The 24,333-nt window shown below is 38.0% G+C and overlaps 1 protein-coding gene across 1 annotated transcript in view; it reads left to right on the forward strand.

Annotated features, from left to right (window-relative positions):
* The window catches only part of prtga (protogenin homolog a (Gallus gallus)), a 29,743-nt gene extending 11,107 nt beyond the window's left edge, over nt 1-18,636 (forward strand). The window contains exons 3-19 of the mRNA XM_061734966.1: nt 1,215-1,359; nt 1,515-1,648; nt 2,482-2,778; nt 2,867-3,026; nt 4,102-4,349; nt 5,670-5,834; nt 7,841-8,146; nt 8,818-9,006; nt 14,193-14,288; nt 14,374-14,560; nt 15,160-15,287; nt 15,465-15,635; nt 17,007-17,186; nt 17,299-17,422; nt 17,519-17,657; nt 17,833-17,946; nt 18,232-18,636. Coding sequence (XP_061590950.1) covers nt 1,215-1,359; nt 1,515-1,648; nt 2,482-2,778; nt 2,867-3,026; nt 4,102-4,349; nt 5,670-5,834; nt 7,841-8,146; nt 8,818-9,006; nt 14,193-14,288; nt 14,374-14,560; nt 15,160-15,287; nt 15,465-15,635; nt 17,007-17,186; nt 17,299-17,422; nt 17,519-17,657; nt 17,833-17,946; nt 18,232-18,636 — 3,188 coding nt within the window. The remainder of the gene's footprint in view (nt 1-1,214; nt 1,360-1,514; nt 1,649-2,481; nt 2,779-2,866; nt 3,027-4,101; nt 4,350-5,669; nt 5,835-7,840; nt 8,147-8,817; nt 9,007-14,192; nt 14,289-14,373; nt 14,561-15,159; nt 15,288-15,464; nt 15,636-17,006; nt 17,187-17,298; nt 17,423-17,518; nt 17,658-17,832; nt 17,947-18,231) is intronic.
* Nucleotides 18,637-24,333: the final 5,697 nt, after the last annotated feature.

Raw genomic sequence — 24,333 nt, forward strand, 5'->3', positions numbered from 1 at the left:
GGTGACCTTTTAAAGACTTTTGTGGCTTTCAAGAAGGTCCTGTATAAGGGATTATTTGTCAACAAAATGGCTTAAACAATTTAATTCACTCTTAAGATTCACACTTTTGCTGTTAAAAACTTTTAAAATTCGTTTTACATCTAATTTGCTTCCTGGTTGGCCGGTGGCTGAGATCAGCTCAGTTTCAGGGAAAGCTTATCCATGCATGATGTTGCTGTTCCACTCCAGTCACCTCACAGCACTGGGCTTTAGGTTATAGGCATCATCGTTTCATGACATCCACTATAGATCTCACTGATGTGGATCAGAGGTGTCAAAAGTATTCACATTCATTACTCAGGTAGAAGTATAGATACTAGAGTTTAAAAATACTCCTGTAGAAGTTGAAGTATCAACTCAAGTTTTTTACAAGTAAAAGTATAAAAGTACTGGTTTCAAAACTACTTAAAGTATAAGAGTAAAAGTAATGTAAGGGGGGAAAAGCCATTAAGGACAAAAGCCATTGAAAATGAATGTATCTTAGTATAATGCAAATATATTAAAGAACCATATATGTGTACTATTGAGCATTAACATGTTTTTCAGAAAGCAGAAGATATGATGACTAGTTGCCTATAAGTATTGTAATGGTGCAAAAAGTCAAACTTCAGAGGCATGTTATCATTTATCCTAACCTTTATTGGAATGTACATCCAAGTTTAGTTGCAGGAATCTGAGGGAACGGATGTAAGAACAAAACTGGACAAGAACATCTGAAACAACCACAACCAAATTCACTCTATTCGGATGGAGCAATTTAACTGGATAGTTTTTTTTTTAAAGGCCGAAATGAAATAGAGTAACAAGGCTGTTTTTAAAATGTAAGGAGTAAAAAGTACAGATAATTGCGTGAAAATGTAAGGAGTAAAAGTAAAAAGTCGTCTGAAAAATAATTACTCCAGTGAAGTATAGATAACCAAAATTTCTACTTAAGTAAGGTAACAAAGTATTTGTACTTCGTTACTTGACACCTCTGATGTGGATGGATGTCTGAAATACATAACTATGAAGAACTATGTTTGGATATAAGGATTTTTGTTTTGTTTGTTTGTTTTAAGCCGTCAGTTTTATAGTTGAGACAACACAATGCTTCCTTTTGACACACACAAACACTCTTAGGAATTGAAACAGAAATCATTCAATCAATAAATAAGTTTGTTTACTTTTTCTTCCAGGTATGTCCTCTTTTGCACTCCAGCCAATGTCCATAGTGGTAACTGAAGGCTCAGTTGCCAGGTTTTCCTGTAAAATCAGTGCGCACCCTCCTCCCATCATCACTTGGGAGTTCAATCGAGTCACATTACCCCTCGCCACTGAAAGGTATGCCTTGTTTTTTTCAGCTTATCTTTGTGGTATTCATTTCATTATTCATTCATTTATATTCTTACCAGACACAATCTTTTGAATCTTGGAAGTTGGTCTGTGACCACTGTGAGCCAATATGACTTATTAGAAACATTTGATCTGCCACTCAGAATCACAGTCCTGCCCAGTGGTGTTCTTCAGATTCATGGGGTGAAGCGAGCTGATGCTGGACACTACCGCTGCATTGTCACTAATATTGCTAGCCGTCGCCGAAGCACAGAAGCCACCCTCACCGTCACTCCAGGTGCGTCAGCCATCAACATTTTTTATATGCCTAAAAAGTGAGTTTGTTCAATATTTTGATCTAAATCTAGTCAGAATAAATGTTTGATTAGGTGTAGGGCTGGGCGATATATCGAGATTTGAATATATATCGATATATTTTCAAACGCGATATGGTACGAGACAATATCGTTTATATCGATTTAAAAAGAAAATTTTTTTTTTTTTTTTTTAATGATTTTGATATAGCTTATTTTGTGACAAATTGACTTGAATGTTTTATTTGAGATTTGCACAAATGTTTTGTTATTTGCACAACTGTCAACCTCAGTGGAAAAGTCTGCCTGTTACTGTCTACATTGTATTAATTGCACAGTGTATTTGAATTTAATTGTTATGCAGGAAAGGGATATTTGTTTTATTTTATTCAAGAAGCATTTTATTCTATATATGCAGGCAGTTTATTTTTATTTCATTTGTTTTATACATTTTGATATTGTGCAGATCTCTGTTAATAAAGGTACCTGTGTAACATTTGGCATGAGGCATTGTAATAAAACTGACTGTTTTTTTAAGGGTTTGCCTCAGAAAAAAATGAAGCTAACAGAGATGCTATGCTATAATGCTTTGGGGGAAACCCCAATTGGCACAGAAAAAATATCGATATATATCGAGTATCGCCATTCAGCTAGAAAATATCGAGATATGACTTTTGGTCCATATCGCCCAGCCCTAGTTTATAGACCTCTCAATATTTTAACAGAAGTTCAGTTATTTACTAAAGGGAAAGCAGCAGTCACAACACATGTATATCACATCACATCATAGTAAAACTGTGCTCCCCTCTCTGTGCAGCTCCTGGCCCCCAGCTACCTCAGAGACCACGCATCATAGCTGGGCCACAGAACATCTCAGTGTCACTGCACCAGAATGCCATCCTTGAATGCTTGGCTACAGGTAGTCCACGACCTCTCATCTCCTGGAGCAGAGCGGACAGCAAGTCCATTGATGTTTACAACACCAAAGTATTGGGAAATGGCAACCTCATTATCACAGACATCAAACCCCAGCATGGAGGAGTCTATATGTGCAGAGCCACCACTCCTGGCACACGGAATTACACTCTTGCCTCAGCCAATGTCACTGTGCTAGGTAAAAGAATATACAATAGTTTGGCTGTATATGTTTTGACTCTATTCTGAGCATTTTTAATTCCTAATCTTGCTTTTTCTTTAAAAAGGACCACCGTCTTTTGTGGAGTGGCCAGAGAGCTTGACACGTCCACGTGCTGGCACCGCCCGTTTTGTGTGCCAGGCGGAGGGAGTTCCAGCAGCTCAGATCACATGGTTCAAAAATGGAGAAAGAGTCCAATCCAATGGCCGCATCAAGATGTACCACAGGTATGCTTCTCCAAAGTTAATTTGAATTCCTCGGATCGCATAGATTCGTCTTCCCAGAGGTGTCAAAAGTATTTAAATTCATTACTCAGGTAGAAGTATAGATACTAGAGTTTAAAAATACTCCTGTAGAAGTTGAAGTATCAACTCAAGTTTTTTACTCAAGTAAAAGTATAAAAGTACTGGTTTCAAAACTACTTAAAGTATAAAAGTAAAAGTAATGTAAGGGGGAAAAAAGCCATTAAGGACAAAAGCGATTGAAAATGAATGCATCTTAGTATAATGCAAATATATTAAAGAACCATATATGTGTACTATTGAGCATTAACATGTGTTTCAGAGAGCAGAAGATATGATGACTAGTTGCCTATAAGTATTGTAATGGTGCAAAAAGTCAAACTTCAGAGGCATGTTATCATTTATCCTAACCTTTATTTGAATGTACATCCAAGTTTTGTTGCAGGAATCTGAGGGCAACGGATGTAAGAACAAACCTGGGCAAGAACATCTGAAACAACCACAACCAAATTCACTCTATCCGGATGGAGCAATTTAACTGGATAGTTTTTTTTTAAGGCCGAAATGAAATAGAGTAACTAGGCTGTTTTTAAAATGTAAGGAGTAAAAAGTACAGATAATTGCGTGAAAATGTAAGGAGTAAAAGTAAAAGTAAAAGTAAAAAAATAATGACTCCAGTGAAGTATAGATAATCAAAATTTCTACTTAAGTAAGGTAACAAAGTATTTGTACTTCGTTACTTGACACCTCTGCGTCTTCCTACATATCACATGGATTTGGTTTTCATACACAGACATGGTGAAATAAAGCCCAAATTCTGTTGACCTCTGTTGACCATAAGACGTTCATTGAACAGTTTGTTGCTGCTACCGTAGAAAGAAAACTGAATAATTTACACCTGTGCAAATTAAATTGTAGTTGGTTTTCCAATAATTTGTTCCTTCTCCTTATTCAACTGTCACTGCTTGTTACAGTAATTATAGAGTGACAATGCCCTGGAGAGAGATCCTCATGAGAAAACCCTGTGACTGTACACTCTGCATTTGTGTGTTTGTCCCAGCAAATTGGTCATAAACCAGATCATCCTTGAAGATGACGCCATTTATCAGTGCCAGGCCGAAAATGAACAAGGATCAGTCCTCTCCATGGCGAGACTCATCGTAGTGATGTCAGAGGACCGGCCAAGTGCACCCCGGTATATCCGAGCCGACACAGTTTCAAGCTCTGCCATACTCCTGGCTTGGGAAAGGCCACAGTATAACTCAGATAAAGTTATTGCTTACTCTGTGCACTACATGAAGGCTGAAGGTGAGAACTTTTTTTCATTATTAAACATTTTATGCTTGTGAACCTTGATTTTGTTACTTTCAGTGTTAAAGATTTGTTTTGAGACAAGTCCTGTGTTAGCAGTGCTGTTTTGTTGGAAGTCAAAAATAACAGTACAGTAAATTGAGGAGAACAACAGTTCTTTTGGACAAACACGTGTCGTCATCAGGACTAACATCCTGTGGAATTTAAAGAGCCAAAGTCTTTCTTTTTCCCCTGATAAAATGAACTGTAAAGATAATACTATTCCCAAAAAGCACAAGGGTTGCAGTGTAGCAGCACAAAAGCCCTAAATCCTTTCAGCTTTCCTGGGAACTCTTGCCATTGATAATAAGAGTCACATTCAAACAAGGCAACTTTTCAAGAAAATTGGCTGGTTGTGTAGTCAAGCACTGCACTTAATTACAATGCTACAGACTTCCATTGGAGAAAGGAAATATACAGAATTCAGCTTGGAGAAAAGAACACCTGCTGGGTTTTATTGAGGATAAGGAGGTCAAAATAGAGGCTGAACACATTCTCCCTGTGTTATCCTTGAATAACTGGTATCTTTCAGGAGTTTTCTGCATTTCACATACATTTTCTGAAACAAACTCCTTGTTCTCATTAGAAAGAATATTTGTTCAGTGACATTGACAGAGTATAGGACAGTGCACTCTGCACCTGAGGTTGTTGACAGAGTGGTTTGTTACTGAATTGAGGCTATTCTGAAGGGACGAACTAATTAGCGTGTGTGATGGCGTGTCCAAAAAGTGTGTATTCTGTGAACCAACGAGAGGGTGTGAATTGGACAGAAAGGCAAGCATTGTCTCTTTTCAAAGAGGCTCACTGAGGCATTCAAGCTATTTAGAATTAGATTTTTGTTTACTCCGAAGTACCGTGTTTACCGAGTCAGAAATCAGACAAGGCATTTCTTTTTTTTTCCTCTGTGGCCACTGATCCTGTGTCTGACTTTGCTTAATTGGTCTTCTTAGAAAGGGTAACAAATGATGAGCATTGCTTTATAAAATGTTGTGATGAAATTACTCTGAAAATAATATTGTGAATTAACTAAGTCATATTAGGCTTGTAAAATTGTAAAATAAGGCAAGGTAGGAAGGTAGAATAAGTTAGACAGGACTTTGATATCTTGAATTTAGCTTCCTTAATTCACAAACCTGTTTTTGTTTTCTGAAAAATCCAAGGCCTGTAGATTTTTTTTTCTCTTTTAAAAAAAGGTCTACTCTGGAGTAATGACGTACATTTTTCTGATTTGATGTTGTGGTTCTTTCAGCTCATCTTATGATCTTTTCATTTGTCCAGGATTAAACAACGAGGAATATCAAGTTGTCATTGGAAACGATACCACTAGCTACATTATTGATGATCTTGAACCGGCTAGAAACTACACCTTCTACGTGGTGGCCTACATGCCCATGGGAGCCAGTCGTATGTCTGACCACATCTTCCAGCATACATATGAGGATGGTGAGGACTACCCACAACTAAAATCCCAAACTGTGATATCTCTCCTAAAGCGAATACAGCATCAGAAACAAGAATTTGAAATAAGAGATAGAAGAGAAGAGAAGATTTAAGTTACATATAGTAAAACTACGAACTAAAAAACTTGCTAAATAGCTGCTATTATGTTTGTACAGTAAGTAAGTTAGTTTATTCAAACTCCTGTATTAGACGTTTTCATATTATATACAGGACTGTCTCAGAAGTTAAATTAGAATATTGTGATAAAGTTCTTTATTTTCTGTAATGCAATTAAAAAAACAAAAATGTCATACATTCTGGATTCATTACAAATCAACTGAAATATTGCAAGCCTTTTATTATTTTAATATTGCTGATCATGGCTTACAGTTTAAGATTAAGATTCACAGAATATTCTAATTTTTTGAGATAGGATATTTGAGTTTTCTTAAGCTGTAAGCCATGATCAGCAATATTAAAATAATAAAAGGCTTGCAATATTTCAGTTGATTTGTAATGAATCCAGAATGTATGACATTTTTGTTTTTGTAATTGCATTACAGAAAATCACAATATTCTAATTTTCGGAGACAGTCCTGTATGATTCAAGAACAGGATGCACTACGTATTATATGGCATGCGATTATAGCTGTTTCTACTGTTTGTTTTGCTTTTCTTGGAAAGTTATTGGGAATTTTTCCTGTTTTTAGATAAAACAACCACACAGAAAGTTTTAGCGGATCCAACAATCTAAATATGAGATGTACGTGTACAGCACTTGCAGCACAATGAATTTAGCCTAAAAAACAGCCCTCCTGAAAAAGACCACATTTCCCACATGGCATGGTACAACCCGGTTAATCATTCTGAATCTATTGTTGATTGTAAATTTCAGTACTGCAGGTCTCACAATACAACTTAGCAATGGCATCACACCGCATTTTACAGGGTAGCAGATGTGTGTGAGTGAGCAGCCACTGTCTTTTGTTTTGGTTACTTTAGTGTCGTTATTGATTCTCTTACACTAAACCCTTTTTCTAAATGAATTATTTAAAGAAAATAGCGAAATATTTTTTTCCAAATAAAAGGATGTGCACAGTTAATTTTTGTACATTCTTCATTGTCATATTTTTGAGAAGTTACTGATATTCCCACTCTTGGACATCCTGCAATGCCTCAACAATTAAAGATGACAACCTCAAAACTTTATTTACAACCTCAGGTATATATTTATTCTTCTCTTGATGGATTAAAAAAATAATAACAAACTATTAGCATTTGTTCAACATGTTCATGGATTTATGTATTCCACTGCAAACAAAATCGAATGTAAATTGTTTCACTGCACTGTATTGAATGGTTGTAAGATTACCCCCCGATGTCCACTGAAATCAGTAATTGAAACTAAACCTTTCAAACCCTTGCATATACTAGAAAAAAAAAAAACTTTCGAATAATTGTCTACTGGATCTGCTGCTATGCATGAAATTTAGTTTCAAGTCATTCTGCTTAACAGTTCATTTGTGTCACTTTGTTCTCTTGTGTCACATATGATGTTGCTGACCCAAAAGCACTGCTCTTTGATGCCAAATGTCAAGTCTGGTGATGCAAAAAAACGCTTCTTGAGCAACTATTTCTGAGTTACAACACAAGGGTGTTGTAACTCGGTGTGTTAGGTGTGTTTAAATACGTTACACACATATTTAAACACACCCCAAAAAAAGCAACATTTAAGTTTTAAAGAATTCACTCAGTAATAGGTCTTTTGTCATCATTACAACCAGTCACAGCTTTTAATTGCATGCCATCTCTGGAGTGCAACAGTCTAACTTTTTATTGTGCATAAACCTAAAGAGATAGTAGCCATTTGAAGCTTCAAGTTGTAAGGATGGGTTGGGTGGGGATAGTTGATTTTGTTATGTGTATTTAGGTAATATGACCATTTTGGTTTTACTGTATAATAACAATGATAATGTTGCACTAAAAGTTCTTGCCTTGCTTGTTCACAGTTCCCCTTCGAGCTCCGGAGCTCAGTCTCACCAGCCGCAGCCCCACAGACATACAGGTCTCTTGGCAGCCTCTTCCAAAGAAGCTGAGCCGGGGGCAAGTTTCCGCCTACCGCTTGTCTTATCGCACCAGTTCTGAGGCTGCAGTGTCACAGATAGAGCTACCTGGAGAAAAGACCCAACATCTTTTTGAAAACCTGCATCCTGACACCATCTACCTCCTGCGTATTGCTGCTGCCACCAACATAGGTTGGGGTGAGCAATCTGCCTGGACGTCTCACCGCACTCCAAAGGCATCCAATGCTCGAGGTACAACCTTATGATGAACTGTCCTCTAAATTTTGGAAAAAGCAGCATCAAACTGCAAAAAGGCCAAATTTATGTGATTTTTGTTGGTCCAAATGGTCTTGTATATTTAAAAAAAAATATGTGTATGCACACAAAGGAAGTTAAGTCATCACCTCAGTTTAAATGATAAAACAGAAAGATGGAGAAAAGTTGAACTAATGATGTTGTTGAGGCAATGCGTTTGTTACTCAGTGACCTTCGCTCTGCACCATCAATAGCATTGAAGGGCCGTCAGTCATGGGTCATAAAAGAAGCAACTCGGGCTTCCAGGTGGGAAAGCGTATATGGCTGTTTTGGGGTAAATCTGAAGCTTTAAGGTGGGGGAAAGGAGGATTTTTTTTTATTTCTCCAGTCTAAATAATAAAGATATTTTTTCAGTAAAGTTCCCTTTATCTCAAATGAGGAAGTTTAAAATGGCTCCTTTGAATGTTTGTCTGGTTTGTGTTAGTAGTCTAAAATCTGATCAGGAGACCTGTCTGTCCAACACATTAACTCTGCAAACAATGTATATCCTGATATTCTTCGTTGTATGATATAAATATCATCAAGACTATATCAAATCGTTATTGGTTTTCACTGCATTTATCAAAAATATTTTATTCATTTATTTCTTTCACTCTCTCTCTCCGTAGTTCCACTAGCTCCCGAGCTGCATTTGGAGCCTTTGAATTGCACCACTATTTCTGCACGATGGCAGTTGACAGCCAGGAACTCAGCCAGTGTGAAGGGCTACAAACTCTTTTACCACGAGGAAAGCCAGCCTGAGAATGCACCAGTTCAGTTGCACCCGTCTGCAAATAAGCACATAATTGAAGGGCTTGGTGAGTTTTTTTATCAAGTTACCTTGTGTCACCGTCTTCTGTCTTGTTTAAGTGTTCACGGGAAGTTTCATGTTTGTGCTGCAAGTTCCTGATCTGATTTGTTGAGGCACTTGGCTGCATTGATGAACATCTTGAGAAAAGGGTTGTCATGATTAGTTGACCCTTACTGAGTGTATATGTTTTTATTATTTTTTTTTTTTTTTTTTTGCAAGCACTGTAAGAATTTACAGGATGCATGGTACGTGTCAGAAAAATAAGATATAAACTCACAAATTCAGTTCATTGAACATACAAAACTTAAATATTCTACAGTACACCTCCTGATAGTTTGCATCATATCCAGTGCTATTTTCTCCATCTTACCACCCCCCACCCACAACTTCTCCCCACCCACACGAATACATGTACATCCATATACAATATATATATATATATATATATATATATATATATATATATATATATATATATATATATATATATATATGTGTGTGTTTTTATTCATAATTTCATAGCTAAAGTTAGCTATTTAGCAACTTAAATAATGTTATTAGTGGTCTTACTCGCATAATTGATTTGATATATATTATTGCTTTTGTGTGGTCATCAAGGGTCTCAAGTGCTCTTCACTTATTACAACAAACACAAAGCAGAACAATAACATCCAATAGACAAATATATAAGATGCAGACCCATGCATCTTTAAAAGGTCTATAAAGTTCTTGAAATTTACAGGAGAGGAAAGTCTGCGGCGTTCAAATTTGTTTAAAATCAGCCACAGCATCTGCTGACAACACAGTTGTGTGTGATTAATAGGATTAGATTGTGTCATGTGTTGATCAGAGGTTCACTGCACGTTGAAGAGCACAGCACCACACCCCACTGCCATGACCTCCCAACCCCTGTGTAGAAGTTTTGTGTGTGGCTTTTCTGTGACTTCTGAATGGCGTTCATCACAGCTTTTCTGGCCTTCAGGTCAGATTCATTTCAGCCGTTTTGTTTGAAAGAGGAAAGGGGGCTGAGGCCAGTGCAGTGGGCACTATCTGACCATCTGTGGTCAGAAGGGGTCAACCAGGTGGTCAGCAGCTTTCTTGTAAATCAAGAACCGCTGCTTGAATAAGATCAGAAAGAAAGAAGGAAAGGCAGGAAGACAAGGACGTACAATCAATTGTTGTAGGTGTAAACTTTTAACTACTTATTTACTTCAGTTGATGCTAGTGCTCTAATATAAATGCTGTCAGACTTACTAATTAGATTTAAACTTAATGATGATAATGAATTTAACACCAATAAACATCACATAACTACTAAACTTTATTACCATATGAAATCACACATTAAATATTATTTTAATAGCTTTAAATGGGAGTCCTAAAAAATAGTAAATATATTCGCCTGTAATCAGTCAAATTTGATTTATTATTTATTTGGGATTTGAAGTTGAATACATATTTGAAGAGGGTGAACAATCATTATGCAGAATTAGCTGAATTAGCTGAGCTTTTACTGAATTAAAAGAACTATTGTTTTCTTCTTCTTTGTAAAAGAAGCTTTACAAAGCTGTGTTTTAAAGAAAGGGAAGCTGTTCTGTGGAGTCTGATTTATTATGTGTTTTATGACCGCTTTGAGCAGAGTTCCAGGAGGAGCGCAGACATCAAAGACTATCATTGTGTTTGGCTTTGAGAGTCACAAAGATAGTTTATTAGTCAAGACGTAAAGGAAATGCATCCCTAACCGAGTTGTTGGCCAAACAATGGGCGGGTCTTGTGGGCTCTCTGTCTTGCAGCACTAAGCTGCAGATTTGCGCATGAGAGGAGAGGTGTAAACTGAACTATCTGATCTCCTGTGTGACAATATATCTGCAGCAGTGTCGTGCCAAGGAAAGTTTATACAAGAGGTGGTTTTAAAATGACCTGACGACACTGACATTTTAAAAGCCTTTGAACCTTAAGAACAAAGAAATGATAAAAACACATTTATATTTTAAGACAGTCTACTTAAGAGGGCAATGATAAATGTTGTCCTAACAGTAACACAGAGAGGAACAAACTCAGTCTATGTCAGTTATAAAGTCATTCACACTGTCCCTAGTTTTTACTCATTTTGTGAAGAAGGATATGGCATTGTCTGTGTCAGATTTTACTAAATCTATTTATTGTATTTTTAACACATTTTGCTTTTCTTTTAAACTTTAAAGCTCTGTGTTAAGTAACCCAAGGCCTGGAAGCTGATCTTTCTCAGTCTATGGTCACTGCAGATTAAATCAACTTGCACTGTAAATGGCATTTCCTATAACCCACTCGATGTTGAACACAGCAGCCATACATTTTTGTCAATAACATTGATTTCTGAACTATTACCATTGCCAATGCGGTTGAGTCACCTCTGTGCACAGCTACAGGAGAGAATACTCTGAATAATCACTTATGACAATCCATATGATTGAAAGCACATTATGAGGGACAGGAATGTGTTACAGGGGCTCCAGTTGAGTATAATGGCACAGTGTAGTGACCTTTCCTCACCTGGGTAAACTCTCCTTGGCGTATGAGGGGAAGATGTAATCATCACTGAAGCTTAAATACCTCTCATACCTGTTGGCACCAGGCAGCTTTCAATGCACAACTGTAGACGTATATCTATTGCAGGCCAGACTGCATCCTGTAAACTCCTTCTGCTAAAGATGCTGTGAAGCATGATCAGTATGAAAACTTGATCAAACCGGACATCATTTGGAAAGTGTTATTTTATGGTTAAATTGCAAGTGTATTAGTATGTGTGTGTGTATGCTGATCGTGTGAGTAAAGGCAATGGAGAGAGGGTTTGTGGGAGGGATGATAGATATTGGTGTGGGAGTTCATGCAGGAGTTGACATTTACAGCCCCTGTTCAGGCCTGGATTGCTGTGGCCTGGGGGGCCTTTTGCAACAGAACAAAACTTCAGGGGCCGATGGGAACTGCATTGCAGGCTGTAAAAAAAAAAAAACAAGGCGAGAGAAGAAGGGGGTGGGGAAACCATAAATGACTTAAATTTACCCTTTAATCCAAACAGAGTAATAAATGGCTGTACTGTAAGTCTGCACTGAAGTGACTACTTCCAAAGTCCTACTCTAGTTTTGTGTGATTACTAACTGGTTGTTAATTTAATAATTTTGGTCTTTTTACTGTACAAACATTTTCCTATTTTGTTGGTATGGCATAAAATAATAAGCTAATAGAAAAAAATGGTAAAAGAGTAATCACTGTTGATAAAAATGTAAGTTACCGCCTTAATATCAGCATCTTAAAAAAACTCCATCAACATACTGCTGTCTTATCTGAGGCAGACTGTGTTTATAGAATTGGTGCACTGTTGTGATGTTTTTTATGGATTGTAAAGTAACATCCTTGTTCCTGTATGTCAGCATCCTGGTAAGCAAGCCTAGACTTATTTGTTGAAATTACAGACAGCAATATTGTATTTTGGACACATAATGCTGCTGTTCTACCTCGGCAGGCTGCTCAACCGTGGCAGAAAAATAAACCGTTCAGTTATCTTTAGTCATGACATCATGACAGGACTTATTAAGAAGCATTTTATTCTGACCCTTGGTGATTCCCTGTTTTTCCACTCACTTCCTCTACTTTGTCCTCCCCCTTCAGAGCGAGATGTGTGACCCCTCCTTTTGCACGATTTAGCTTGCCTAGATTCCATGTCAAAGGTCATGGCCCAGATGTCACAGCTTCCCCCCCTCACAGAGCTCTTCTCATGCATAATTACGGCCAACCCATTGTATTGTGGGGCTGGAAAGAGGTGCCTGTTATGTGCCGGTCCCTTTTTTGGAAGTGGACACTGCTTCTTAGCAAACTGCAAACTGTTGTTTTTTTATCTATCTCTTGGAAAAAAAATACAGATTGATATTAAATCAGATCATCTCCCTGTTTTGCCTCATGTTAAAGATTTGCATATCTCCCACAAAAAAACAGGAAATCACAGATCACATCAGTGATAAGCAATCATTTTTTTTCTCTTAATTGTCTTTGCAATTAAGAGTATTCAGATATAGGATTCCTGAGCAAAACATAGCCCCTTCTCATATTCCACACCCACCACCCTGGGTTCTTGAAGAATTTTATCTTGGTGTGACCTGCTGGCCTCAGCGAGGCTGCAAGGAAACTCCCCAGGGCTGCTTGGGTTCCAAGTAGCTTAGCTCCACCCCTCCTAAACTTTGAAAACCTCTGTGGAAACAAATTCATCCCCTGTGGTCCCCGTCTTCTCTAAAGCCCTTAAAGCAATAGAGGTGTGTTTCTGGTGGACATGCAGTATTCTAAAAATACCAATAGGATCATTGTTATGCGTAGTGTATACATTTACATGTGAATTATATAGTTTTCTTCTGTGTAATGCCTATGTGAAACCTTTTTGTTAGAAACCAAACACCTCAGAAAATGCATTAGTATCATGCTATCATTTAGAAAATGTTGTACAGTAAGTTTGTTTGGATGTTGCTTAGTAACTGTGGAAATTGTGGATCACACTATACTTTTTAACTGTCTATAAGGGACAGTTAGGGAAGACACTTATGGCTCCCAGCATTATAATTGAAGTCAACAATTAAAATGGAACCTGGTAATTATTCCATCATTATGCTTTTAGGAGTAAAAGGAACATTTGGTCAGCTGGCTATTGTTTAAAGGCAGGTTTTCGGGGTCACTGAGGCCTACCACTGTTGTTGACCGTCTACACTGCCCCTCCCAGGGGATTTTGGGGTTTCTATTTGACCCCCAGATTCAGAACCTGAGTAGTTGTGGCCACTGACCAGCAGGCCTGACCGAGGCCGGAGAGAGGTCTTTCTCATTTGCAATCAAAAGACTCAGGGTGACAGTGTGATGGATAGCGGAGCTCTTCTGTTCTGCTGCCCTGAGGGGTGTTGAAACTGACCAAAGGGCTCACAGCACCAAGCATCTGTCACACTGCCTGACCGCTCGTTCCCACCACACCATCACACCAGAAAAGCTCACCGACCCCACACCCACAAAGTTGTGCCCTCTTTGAAATAGCACCCCTGCTTCCCATTAGTTGCAGGAATATGTCACAGCGTCATGCTTCATGCTGTGTCATTACATTGTTTCCAAACTGATGGCAAACACAAATCTAGACTGAATGTTGTTTTTTTTTTTTTTTTTGCTTTTTTCCCTTTTCTTAAGACCCGAGGAAGAAGTACCATGTGAAACTTCTGGCTTATAATGTTGTTGGAGAGGGGTACCAAGCAGACCAGACCATTAGCACCCCTGGATGTGTCTGTAAGTACCAATAGGCACGGGTACATTTGTTTCAGGTACTATGATTTCTTACATTTCTTGTAAATCAATGTGCTGTGTCACTCAGCTGTTCGAGATCGCCTGGTCCCCCCTCCACCTCCTCCACATAATGTTCACGCCAGGACTAACAGTTCCACTGCTGTATTTCTGCACTGGGGCCGACCGGCCTTCAGCTCCAACAATCCAGTCAACTATACCGTCCGCTGCAACCCTGTTGGCCTACAGAACGCCTCGCTGGTGCTCTATCTGCAGACGTAAGAATGTCTTTACAACAACACTTGTCATTTAAAGCCTTTGTAATTAATTTATTCACCCAACATTCGGCAAACCTATTATTATGTCATTTCAAACATGTCAGAGATTGTGTGTTTTCATATCTAAATTACACAACTGTTTCTCACCTAATGAATTAACTTTGATTTGTACAGCTTTAACCAATTTCTAGTAACTTCCATTTATTGCTGTCATGTCCGGAGAGTTTTATGAAAGATCACACTATATTCACATCCTGTCATTAACACATACAATTTTGTTTAGGTCTGGTCTTCTGTCAATGCTGTATTATTTAATTTAAAGTAAAGTGGGCTGATCCTTTTGGATCTACCAACATGAGTAGTTCCTCAGGCCCAGCATGGTCAGCAGAGCTCCACATCACCATCTTCTGGACATTTTTAAAAGGACAGCTTAAGCCACTTACAGTAAACTAAGTAAAAAAAGCAGTGGAAGTGGCCACTTCTCACATTTCACAAAAGAACATTAACGTTACTGATCCTGGATGTTTTTGCCTAAAATCCATTGCATAAAGCACCCATCGTAAAAATATGTTTGTGTGTGTCATGTCTCGATTTTACAGGAGTGAGCAAAGCCTCATGGTGCAAGATCTGGAGCCCAACACTAAGTATGAATTTGCCATCCGTCTTCATATTGACCAACTGTCAAGTCCTTGGAGCCCTGTGGTCTATCATAACACTTACCCTAAAGGTGAGCATTAAATGCATTTCTTCATTTATTCCCCTTACCATGGACAAGTATGTTCAGTTTTGATAACTATTCAAAGTTAAGAGAGGTCACCTTGTATTCAGTTCTAGTGTTTTTACAATATAGTTTGTTTTTTGTGGGGGGTTTTTTCACATTGTCTTTTTATCCGTCACCTTCCAGCTCCTACTCGGCCCCCGTCCAGCATCAAGGTGAATCTGATTGACGAGGACACAGCACTTGTTTCCTGGAAGGTCCCAGATGAGCCCAGTGTAGCCGTGACACACTACACAATCCTGTATGCCTCCAGAAGCGCCTGGATCGCTGGGAAATGGCAAGTGCTGCAACGAGAGGGTAAGGATTCGAGTAAAAGGAGAAACACACATTAAAAAGCTGTCAATGAGAACAATAGAGAAGACATTAATTCTTTCACCAGGAAAATGGCAATCACTGTTTTATTTTTGTCTTTTTTTCGTGTTCTTTAAGCCCTGGAGAGTTTGAGCTTGCTGCTTTTTTGTAATTGATAAAAGATAAGTTAAGTTTTATAGAAAGAAAGTTTGTTCATTTAAATTATTTAAAAAAAAAGAACATTACAGTTACTAAAAATAGTCTAATTAGTTAGACTAGTCTTTTGGTTGTAGCTCTGTTTACACCGGGTTAATAGAATCTGCTTTGAAATCACAGTCATGCATGGCTTTACTTGGAGGGAATTTTGTAAATGTCGGTTGAATTTGTGTCGTAATTCCCAAGATCCTCATATAAGACTACGCAAAGCAGGGATTCACACAATATTCTTGAAAGTGTCCTTGAAAATCTTTTTAATAGCTGATGACCCACACACATACACAAGAGAGCCCGTAAGGCCATTGGTAAAGAGGTTAAAAGTGAAGCCCTACAGCACAGCCACCCTCTCACCTCAGACTGAGCATCCTCCCCTGAAGAATTACCCAGATTCTTTTCAGGTGGCCCTCTCAGGAGGATTGTATTGATGTTTGACGTTTGCTGCTTTCACTACACCACAAAGTGCTGTTCTTCACATCTCAGCTCAGCAGCTCCCCTTTAAAGACATAAATATCCATTAACATTTACACCTTGACTTGGATTTCTGTGCGATATCATGTGCGATTGAAGAGGAAGCAGAATCTCTCTTGCTCTTTCTATTTGTAATACAAAACCAAGATTTATGTTTTGTTAACAAATGCACAAGTGAAATAATGGAAAAATCTTTTTATCAAATGTGTAACTATTGTACAAATGTTGTGGTTAACATTTAAATACCTCATTGTGGTTTGTAATAAAAAACTCAAGCTTATCCAGATATTCTTCTTTTCCTTTTGAATTTTAATTTAATGATTTGATTATTTGTTAAACTAGTTTGTTCTTAAAATAAGATTTCACAAAATATATATAATTCCAACAAAAAACACAATTTTAGTTATTTGACTTTATATTAAACTACATTAAGCTAAATTAAGCTTTATATCAAACCACATAAGTTAAACTACATGTGTCCTGATCCCTGACTTGATGATTGTATTCTGATAAAGATATAGTTTTATAGCTCAGGTAGTATTGCTGCATTTTTTTTATAGCACCTTATGATACTGGTGAGTGGCCCTTAAAGGTGTTACTTTTAAGGAGCTGTTATCTTTTTTAACCACAGTCGAAGTCAGAAAGGCAGCTCTCCATTTTTAACAGTTCATTTACAAATTCATGTCACCACAGGAAGCATCACCATGGCGCTGCTGGAGCACCTGAAGCCCGGCCAGGTTTACTTGGTGAAAGTTTCTGCATCCAACGATATGGGTGATGGTCCATTCTCTCACACTTTGGAGTTGACAGTTAAAGCAGATCTCCCCACTGGAAAGAATATCCGGCTTTCCAGCGGCTCCACACAATCCACAGGTCAGTGACATCAATGTCATGGTCAAAGAAACACATTTTAAAATGATTGGATGCAGATTGTTGCAGTTCTTTTTTGATAATTAAATTAACAGTATATTTGTTTTTATCACAGGCTTTTCTGATGGCTTCTACCACCTGGACCAAAAGTCAATGACTGGTATCAGTGTGGGAGTCTGCATCGCTCTCATCTGCATCGTCATCTGTGCTTTCATCATGATCTGCAGAGGCAAAAACAGGTATTAAATATCTCTGAACACTGTGATAACAGCGATTACTGTCCTGCATCACGTCATATTCTTCAAATGTCTGGTCTCATGTTTGTTCCCCTGCAGCAAACTTTCAGCTATTAAAACACAAAGAGAAGAGGAGAGCAGATCCACCACAGCTGCAGGACAACTTGGATCTGAAGCACAAGTTGAGAATGCAGACGTCAACATGCCAATGATAAGTCGTCATTTCATTGATGCCAAGGTAGAGACGATCAATATCCCGGAAAATCTTTGGAATATTAAGAAAGGTGTAGAATGAGATATTTGCCCCCCCAAAAAAGGCAGAACTCCTTAAAACATAGAAGTACTAATAAATCATATCCTTTTCAATTATTTTACAATAATAAGTTGTGACATTTTGTGGGTTTTCTGCATAGGGTGGAACAAATCTTATCATCAATGCCAACGGCCCTGTCCATCCCAGCCCCCAGAAGAAAAGGAAATGGTTTTTCTTTGGAGGTGATGTGAAAAAGAGCAATAAAACCATACAGGTAGGTACAACAATGATGACTCCTGCTCATTTAGTCTTAAATATTGAGTGTAAATTACAAAATATTGTCATGTGTTGAGCTTCTGTGCTGACCATAACCATTTGTAAACTAAATCTAATCTCTTGGAATTTGTAGGAAAATTGTTTCAAAAGCTTTCTAGTTGAATGATTATATGCAAAGGAAGAAAGTATTTTCTTTGTATAGGTCCATTTTCAGATTTCAGACATTTGAATTGTAAAACCAAGCCATAGATCATTAGACTTACTAGCTTTCTCTGTGCTCTAGAATACGAGACATGACGCTGTCTCCTACCAGCCCAGCACCACAGTGCTGATCTACGAGGAAGAACTGTCTATTTCTCCAAACCAGCCCATAACTCTGCAGGCCCTGCTCGGGCATCCTGGCTGCACAGAGGGATCGTCTAACAGTGAGGGCAGCCACGAAACTGGCGACTCAGGTCACTACTCTCACAACGAGACAGAGTTGACAAATCTGTCCTCTGGTCCCAGCAGCCGCCCACACTCACTGACAGGAGAGGACAGCAGAGACTCAGACTGCAGCAGTCCTGCTGGAGAGCTAAATGAGCTGTCAGAGGATAGTTGCACTGACATGGAGGCAAAGGAGTCAGTTGTTACCATCTCAAGTCATCATGAAGCTCAGAGAAGGTCTACGTCTGCACTTAGTGTGTAGGTTCATCTGTGAGTTTGTGAGTATGTGTGTGGAGGCATGAATGTGAGTTTGTGTGTTTGTGTGAGGGCAGTGTATCACTTGCAAAGAAATATTAATGCGCAGACAGAGAAAATCAGTTACAGGAAAATGACAGGATAAAAGAATTTTAAGCATGGTCTGCTTGTGGAAAAATAGATGAGAAGATTGATACACTCTTGTCCTGAATGTTGAAGCATCAGCCAACAGCTTGAAAACTTGTTACAAAGACAACCAAAAGATAACAAAATCAACCTACCTGCAGCCTCTAAAGCTCACTAACATGTCATACTCTATTTATTATATATGTACAAAAAAGACATTGCTTATTCATGGGAATAGTTTTGTATCGTCTATCTCAGCTGGATATCTCACACAACAGTCAACAGTGCAGAACTGTAATAAACAGACAAACTAATAATGAATAAGTCCAGCACATTACCTTCTTTAAGAAGGAAAGAGTATGAAATAAACACATTTGCATATTTATTCTGGAGCTTTAAAGGTAGTATGTAGGATCTGTTGTTTTTGCACAGAGCTGGTTTTTACCAGTTTTCAGGTGAATATAAACTTGGTCATGCTTGAAATTACTGATATTGAGAGTCATAAGAGGTCTCTCATCTAGGTCCACCATAAAGACAGATTTGACTAAAATTGACTCATGAAAACCTGCCCAAGTTATTTTGGGTTGCGAGTGCTGCATGCATGAATGTCAGTGTGAGAATTTTGTAAGTTTAAAGGGGAAGTGTAAAGAAGCAGAGATAAATGTTTTGTTATCTTTTGCTCCTCAACACTATCATCAGGAAGCCAAAAAAACCTTGACTGTATGAAATGTTGGCATGTAGGGTCTTTTGATTTCTATTACCGCTTTCCTTTTATTTCGCTGAATGTCTTCTTTATGTTCTTTTTATTTGTGTGTATATTTTGAAAAGAAATCTCACCCACCATGAATGTTTAAAGAAATTTGTCATAAATGTCAGAAAGTGATATTTATGACATTATTTATGAGAGTTTATCACTGGAGTGGAAGGGAAACGCAAGTCCTTTTTGCTGATTATCTACCTCAGTTTACCTCAGGGTAAACTTTTCACTGTATATTTAGTAACTACTTATACTTAGGTTACATGATGGGCTGCTTCAGTAACTTCCTGATTACTTCTTTTTCTGACGTCATCCCATTGTGACTTTCCTCTTGCGTTTGTTTTAGTGGATAGCAAGGGTGCTGCAGTTTCCTCCTCTCTCCCTCATATGATTTGAAAAGGAGGATTTAAACACACACACACACTTTGTTATTTATCCCCTCAGATGCTGCTGAGGGACTGAGCCAGTATTAATAATATTTTTGTTCATTTTGTCCATTATTGGTGTGAAAGCCTTTATGAATGTCCGTTTATGTTTTGTATGTATGTGCAGTTGCCCTTGCTATTCCAGTTTTATACTACCTCATTTAAGAGTTACTTTTATTTTCTTATTGTTTTCCTAAACTCAGGGAAAAAGGTTTAGTACATTTGAAAAGTCATGTAGTGTTACATGGTGAACTGACAGGGTATCTTCTCAGTACTAAATCGCTGTAGTGTGTAATTTCCAAATAGAAAATGCTATGAATGTATCTCTGACATTGTGTGCCAGTAGCTCAGAACTTAGTGCTGCCTTCTCCACTAATGGAAATCATCTCTGATGTCTGTTTTGCCAACATACTCTTGTGTTTGTTGACTTCTCCGTTTGATTTGTGTAAAGATTTACACCAGAAGTGCTTGCAGTGATACGCCGGAATAGAAAAGCTTTATAATTGGCCTTAATGTGGAAAGCATCTCTCAGAGAGGGAAACTGAAGTCTAATCTGACTGAGGGAGCAGCTCCACGTGAGGATGCAACACATGAAGAATTACTGTAGTGAAAGCGATGGAGGCGTTGAATCAAAGAGATTGAAGTAAAGAATGAACACCGTAAAATGTTTTACCTTTAAAAAAAAGTCTATTTTTCTTAGAAGATAATGTACTTCAGAGGAGTACTGTTTGTAGTTGCCTTGTAGTCAGTATTTTTTTCCTTTTCTGTAGAGTAGATAAAGATTAGCACTTGTCTACCATGTAGTTTTGTATTGCAGGCCAATGTGCAGCGGTGGCTGTGAAGCTATTTCCCAAAGAGTTGTTTGCTTATTTAGTTTATTTCAGCTTTTCAATCTCTAAAAGAAGGTTACCAAATAAGAAATGATCAATACGCATCAGACCAAAGAGGAAATGTGGCCTTGGAGATGAGTTGAATTGCTGCTCCTCAAAAGAAGCCATGCACATTAGTGGCCTTGACCCACAACAAAGATAATGTGAAGGGGTGAAAAACTGTGAGGAAGCCCCAGCAGGTGCTTCATGGAGTCTCATGGAATAATCATTGTTATGCACACTAGCCAATTAATCCTGTTGCAGATTTCCTCATCAGCTGTTGCAAACAGACACTTGTACATTATAGGTGAATATTATAAGAGATAAAGACTGTATATTATATTGATTAGTCGTCTGTATTGCAACAGTGCAGTTGTGTGTCAATGTGCCCCACTGATTTTTCTCCTTGTGACCAAGTGGAAAATAATTTACAGAATGATTTATAAGATTGTAGTTAACAGAGAATACTTTTGTTAGCAAATATTATTGAGATTTAATGTTTATGATGTCATACTTTTAAGTGTTCATGCATCAAAACTAATTTAGATTTGGATATTTTATGACTTAAGAGAGATTGCAGAAATATCATTGGGTGCACACATGTTGTCATGCTTCTGTGTTTTTAATCAGAGGATGCTGCAGAGGATACAATCATGGGAAAATGAGAAGTGACACAATCAGTTTAACTTTCTATAAAAGGCAAACAATATCAACCAAAGATTTTTTAAGGTCACCGTTGCATTTTGGTGCAAGATTAGTTTAAAAACATCCCATCTTTGAAATGTTGTAATTTTCTGTTTTCATGCTCAATTTATAATTGTGTGATGTACCATGAGAGAGCAGAATGAAAACAATCATCAATCAAGATTGCTCAAATCTTTGTTCATTCAGGATGAAATGTTTTTGATGCAGTGGAGTCATGTTATCCTGCTTTTCCAAAGTCAGACCAGGAGAAACATTTCTGTTGTAATATCAGTCTTCATATATCCTGTATTAGTGGAGCTTTAAGGACCGAAGCTTGAATCTGAAAACACTGTGCTGACTTCCCAGTTCACAAATAAATATATAAATTAGTAGTTCAGTGATCTTACTGGACTCATACGGGTTCTATCTTGGGGCTTTAATGATTCCTGCAGATACATAAGTGCTATTCAGGTCTTTTTTTTGTCATGTTTTTTTGTGTGTGTTTAGTGCAGATAAAACAGATTTGGGTCATGAATGTCTGTAAGATTGAGGTCTAACAAGAGACCCAAGATGTTGTTCTGCTGCTTTTCATCTCATGAAAGGTGTTATGTTGGAATTATGTTCCTGTCCAAAGATGTGAATTTAAAGGGATACAGCTCGGTCTGGTCTGTGGAGGAGGTGACCTGCTCTGCTTTCCCCTTCTTGAGCGATGCAGTTCAGTGGGTCATTTACAGTCACACTCAGGGAGACCCACGGCTGCTCTCCCTCAAGGAGAAAAAAAAGTTTCAGCTTTTGAAAATGAATGTATGTTTTTGTAATTATGTTCACTGATTTTTTTTTCCTTAATGTTTTGTTATATTTTTTGTGACATAAGAAGTACTTGCAAATTTTTTCCAAAAAGTGTTTAGTTAGGAGATTAGACAATGCCTAATTATTAAAAAAGTCTGATTCTCACTTCAAATAAATATACAAAAAGACTGATTTCTATGGCTTTTTTTTTATAAATAACTTTGTGTTGTGCTGATTTAACTGACGTTCTAATATATATTTTTCCTGTTACTTATGCAGTTTCTCCATACAGGTAATATACATACCGGTATATGATTTTTCACCTTATTGTTAGTTATGTAGTTAAAATGATTAATTTCTATAGTCATTTTCAGAAATCAAGTATTTCTGTCCAAAATGTATCATTTTTAGACAACTAAATATCTCCACTAATATTCTTTTCACAGTACCAGCACTTCGTAGAGTTAGAGTTGGGCTATGTGACATATGATGCAGGTTTGTGATTAGATTAGAATGGACGATTTTTCTGATTAAAGTGACTTTACAGTAAGACAAGTATTATTCAACTGTTTTTACAAAATCACATTTTACTCAAAAGGCAAGAGTCAAAAGGGGTGAGAGTAGGGACTTTGAATGTAGGGGCTATGACAGGAAAAGCTAGAGAGTTGATAGACATAATGCACAGGAGGAAGGTGGATACCGTGTGTTCATAAGGAAAGGTAAGCAAGGCTAGAAGCTCAGGAGCAGAGTTCAAGCTGTTTTATTATGGTGTGGATGGAAAGAGAAATGGAGTAGGAGTTTCAAGGAGGAGTTTGTTAGGAGTATTCTGGAGGTGAGGAGATAGAGTGATGAGTCTAAAACTAGAAAGTAAAGGCGTGGTGTTCAGTGTTAGCAGTGATGCTCTACAGGTTGCATGTGAATTAGACGAGAAGGAGAAATTCTGTTGTGAGGTAGATGAAGTGATGGAGAGCATCCCCAGAGAAGAAAGGATGGTTGTAGGTGCAGTCTTCAATGGGTTTGTTGAAAAAGGCAACAGAGGTGATGAGGAAGTGATAATGTAGGCAGGTTTGGTATCCAGGATGGTAATGCAGAAGGTAGGAAAATAAAAATAAAACGAAGAGGTGAACATTGTGGACCAGGAAGGAGCAAAGATTAGCAAGGCTGAAAAAAGAAGGACATTGAAGAGGATGAACATTGGAAAGATGGTTTTTCCTGATGACATTCCAGTGGAGGTGTGGAAGAGTCTAAGACGTGATTGTTGAGTTTTTGACTACAGCATTCAACAAGATCTTGGAAAATGAGAGGGTGCCTGAAGAATGGAAGAGGGATATGCATGTGACGATTTTTAAGAACAATAGAGATGTGCAGAGTTGTGGCAACTACAGAGGTGTAAAGTTAATGAGCCATACAATGAAGTTACAGGAAAGAGTTGTGAAAGCTAGACGAAGGGCATATGTAAGCATTTGTGAACAGCAGCATAGTTTCATGCCAAAAAAAAGACTACTACAGATGCAATATTTGCTTATAAGATGTCGATGGAGAAATACAGAGAAGGTCAGAAGGAGCTAAATTGTGTCTCTGTAGACCTTAAGAGAGCATATGACAGGGTGCTGAGATAGGAGCTATGGTATTGTATAAGGAAGTCTGGAGTATCACAGCAGTATGTTAGTGTGCAGGACATGTACGGTAGATGTAAGGCAGTTGCTCCTTGCAACACGTTAAAATGCTTCAGGTACCAGTTACCGAGACAACATTTGCGTGCGTGAGTGCGGTCAACAGAAAAATATCACCTCCTCGAGCTCACCCCCTCTCTGTCAAAACCCAGACCAGGTGAAGGTAATGAATTAAATACTATCAGCTGTTACCGCCCATGCCCCGGTGAACACGCCCACCACCCAAAGTGTCAATGAAATGTGCAGGTGCAATACGAGACCATGAACATACAAGCAGAGGAGAATTACAGCTCCTACATTTATAATAAATAAAAATGGAAATGGAGAAGAGAGGAAGGGAAAAGGAGAGGAGAAGAAGGGTGAGAGGCACCGCCCAGTGGA

The sequence above is a fragment of the Cololabis saira genome, chromosome 2 (genome assembly GCF_033807715.1).
Source record: "Cololabis saira isolate AMF1-May2022 chromosome 2, fColSai1.1, whole genome shotgun sequence".
NCBI classification, from domain to species: domain Eukaryota; kingdom Metazoa; phylum Chordata; class Actinopteri; order Beloniformes; family Belonidae; genus Cololabis; species Cololabis saira.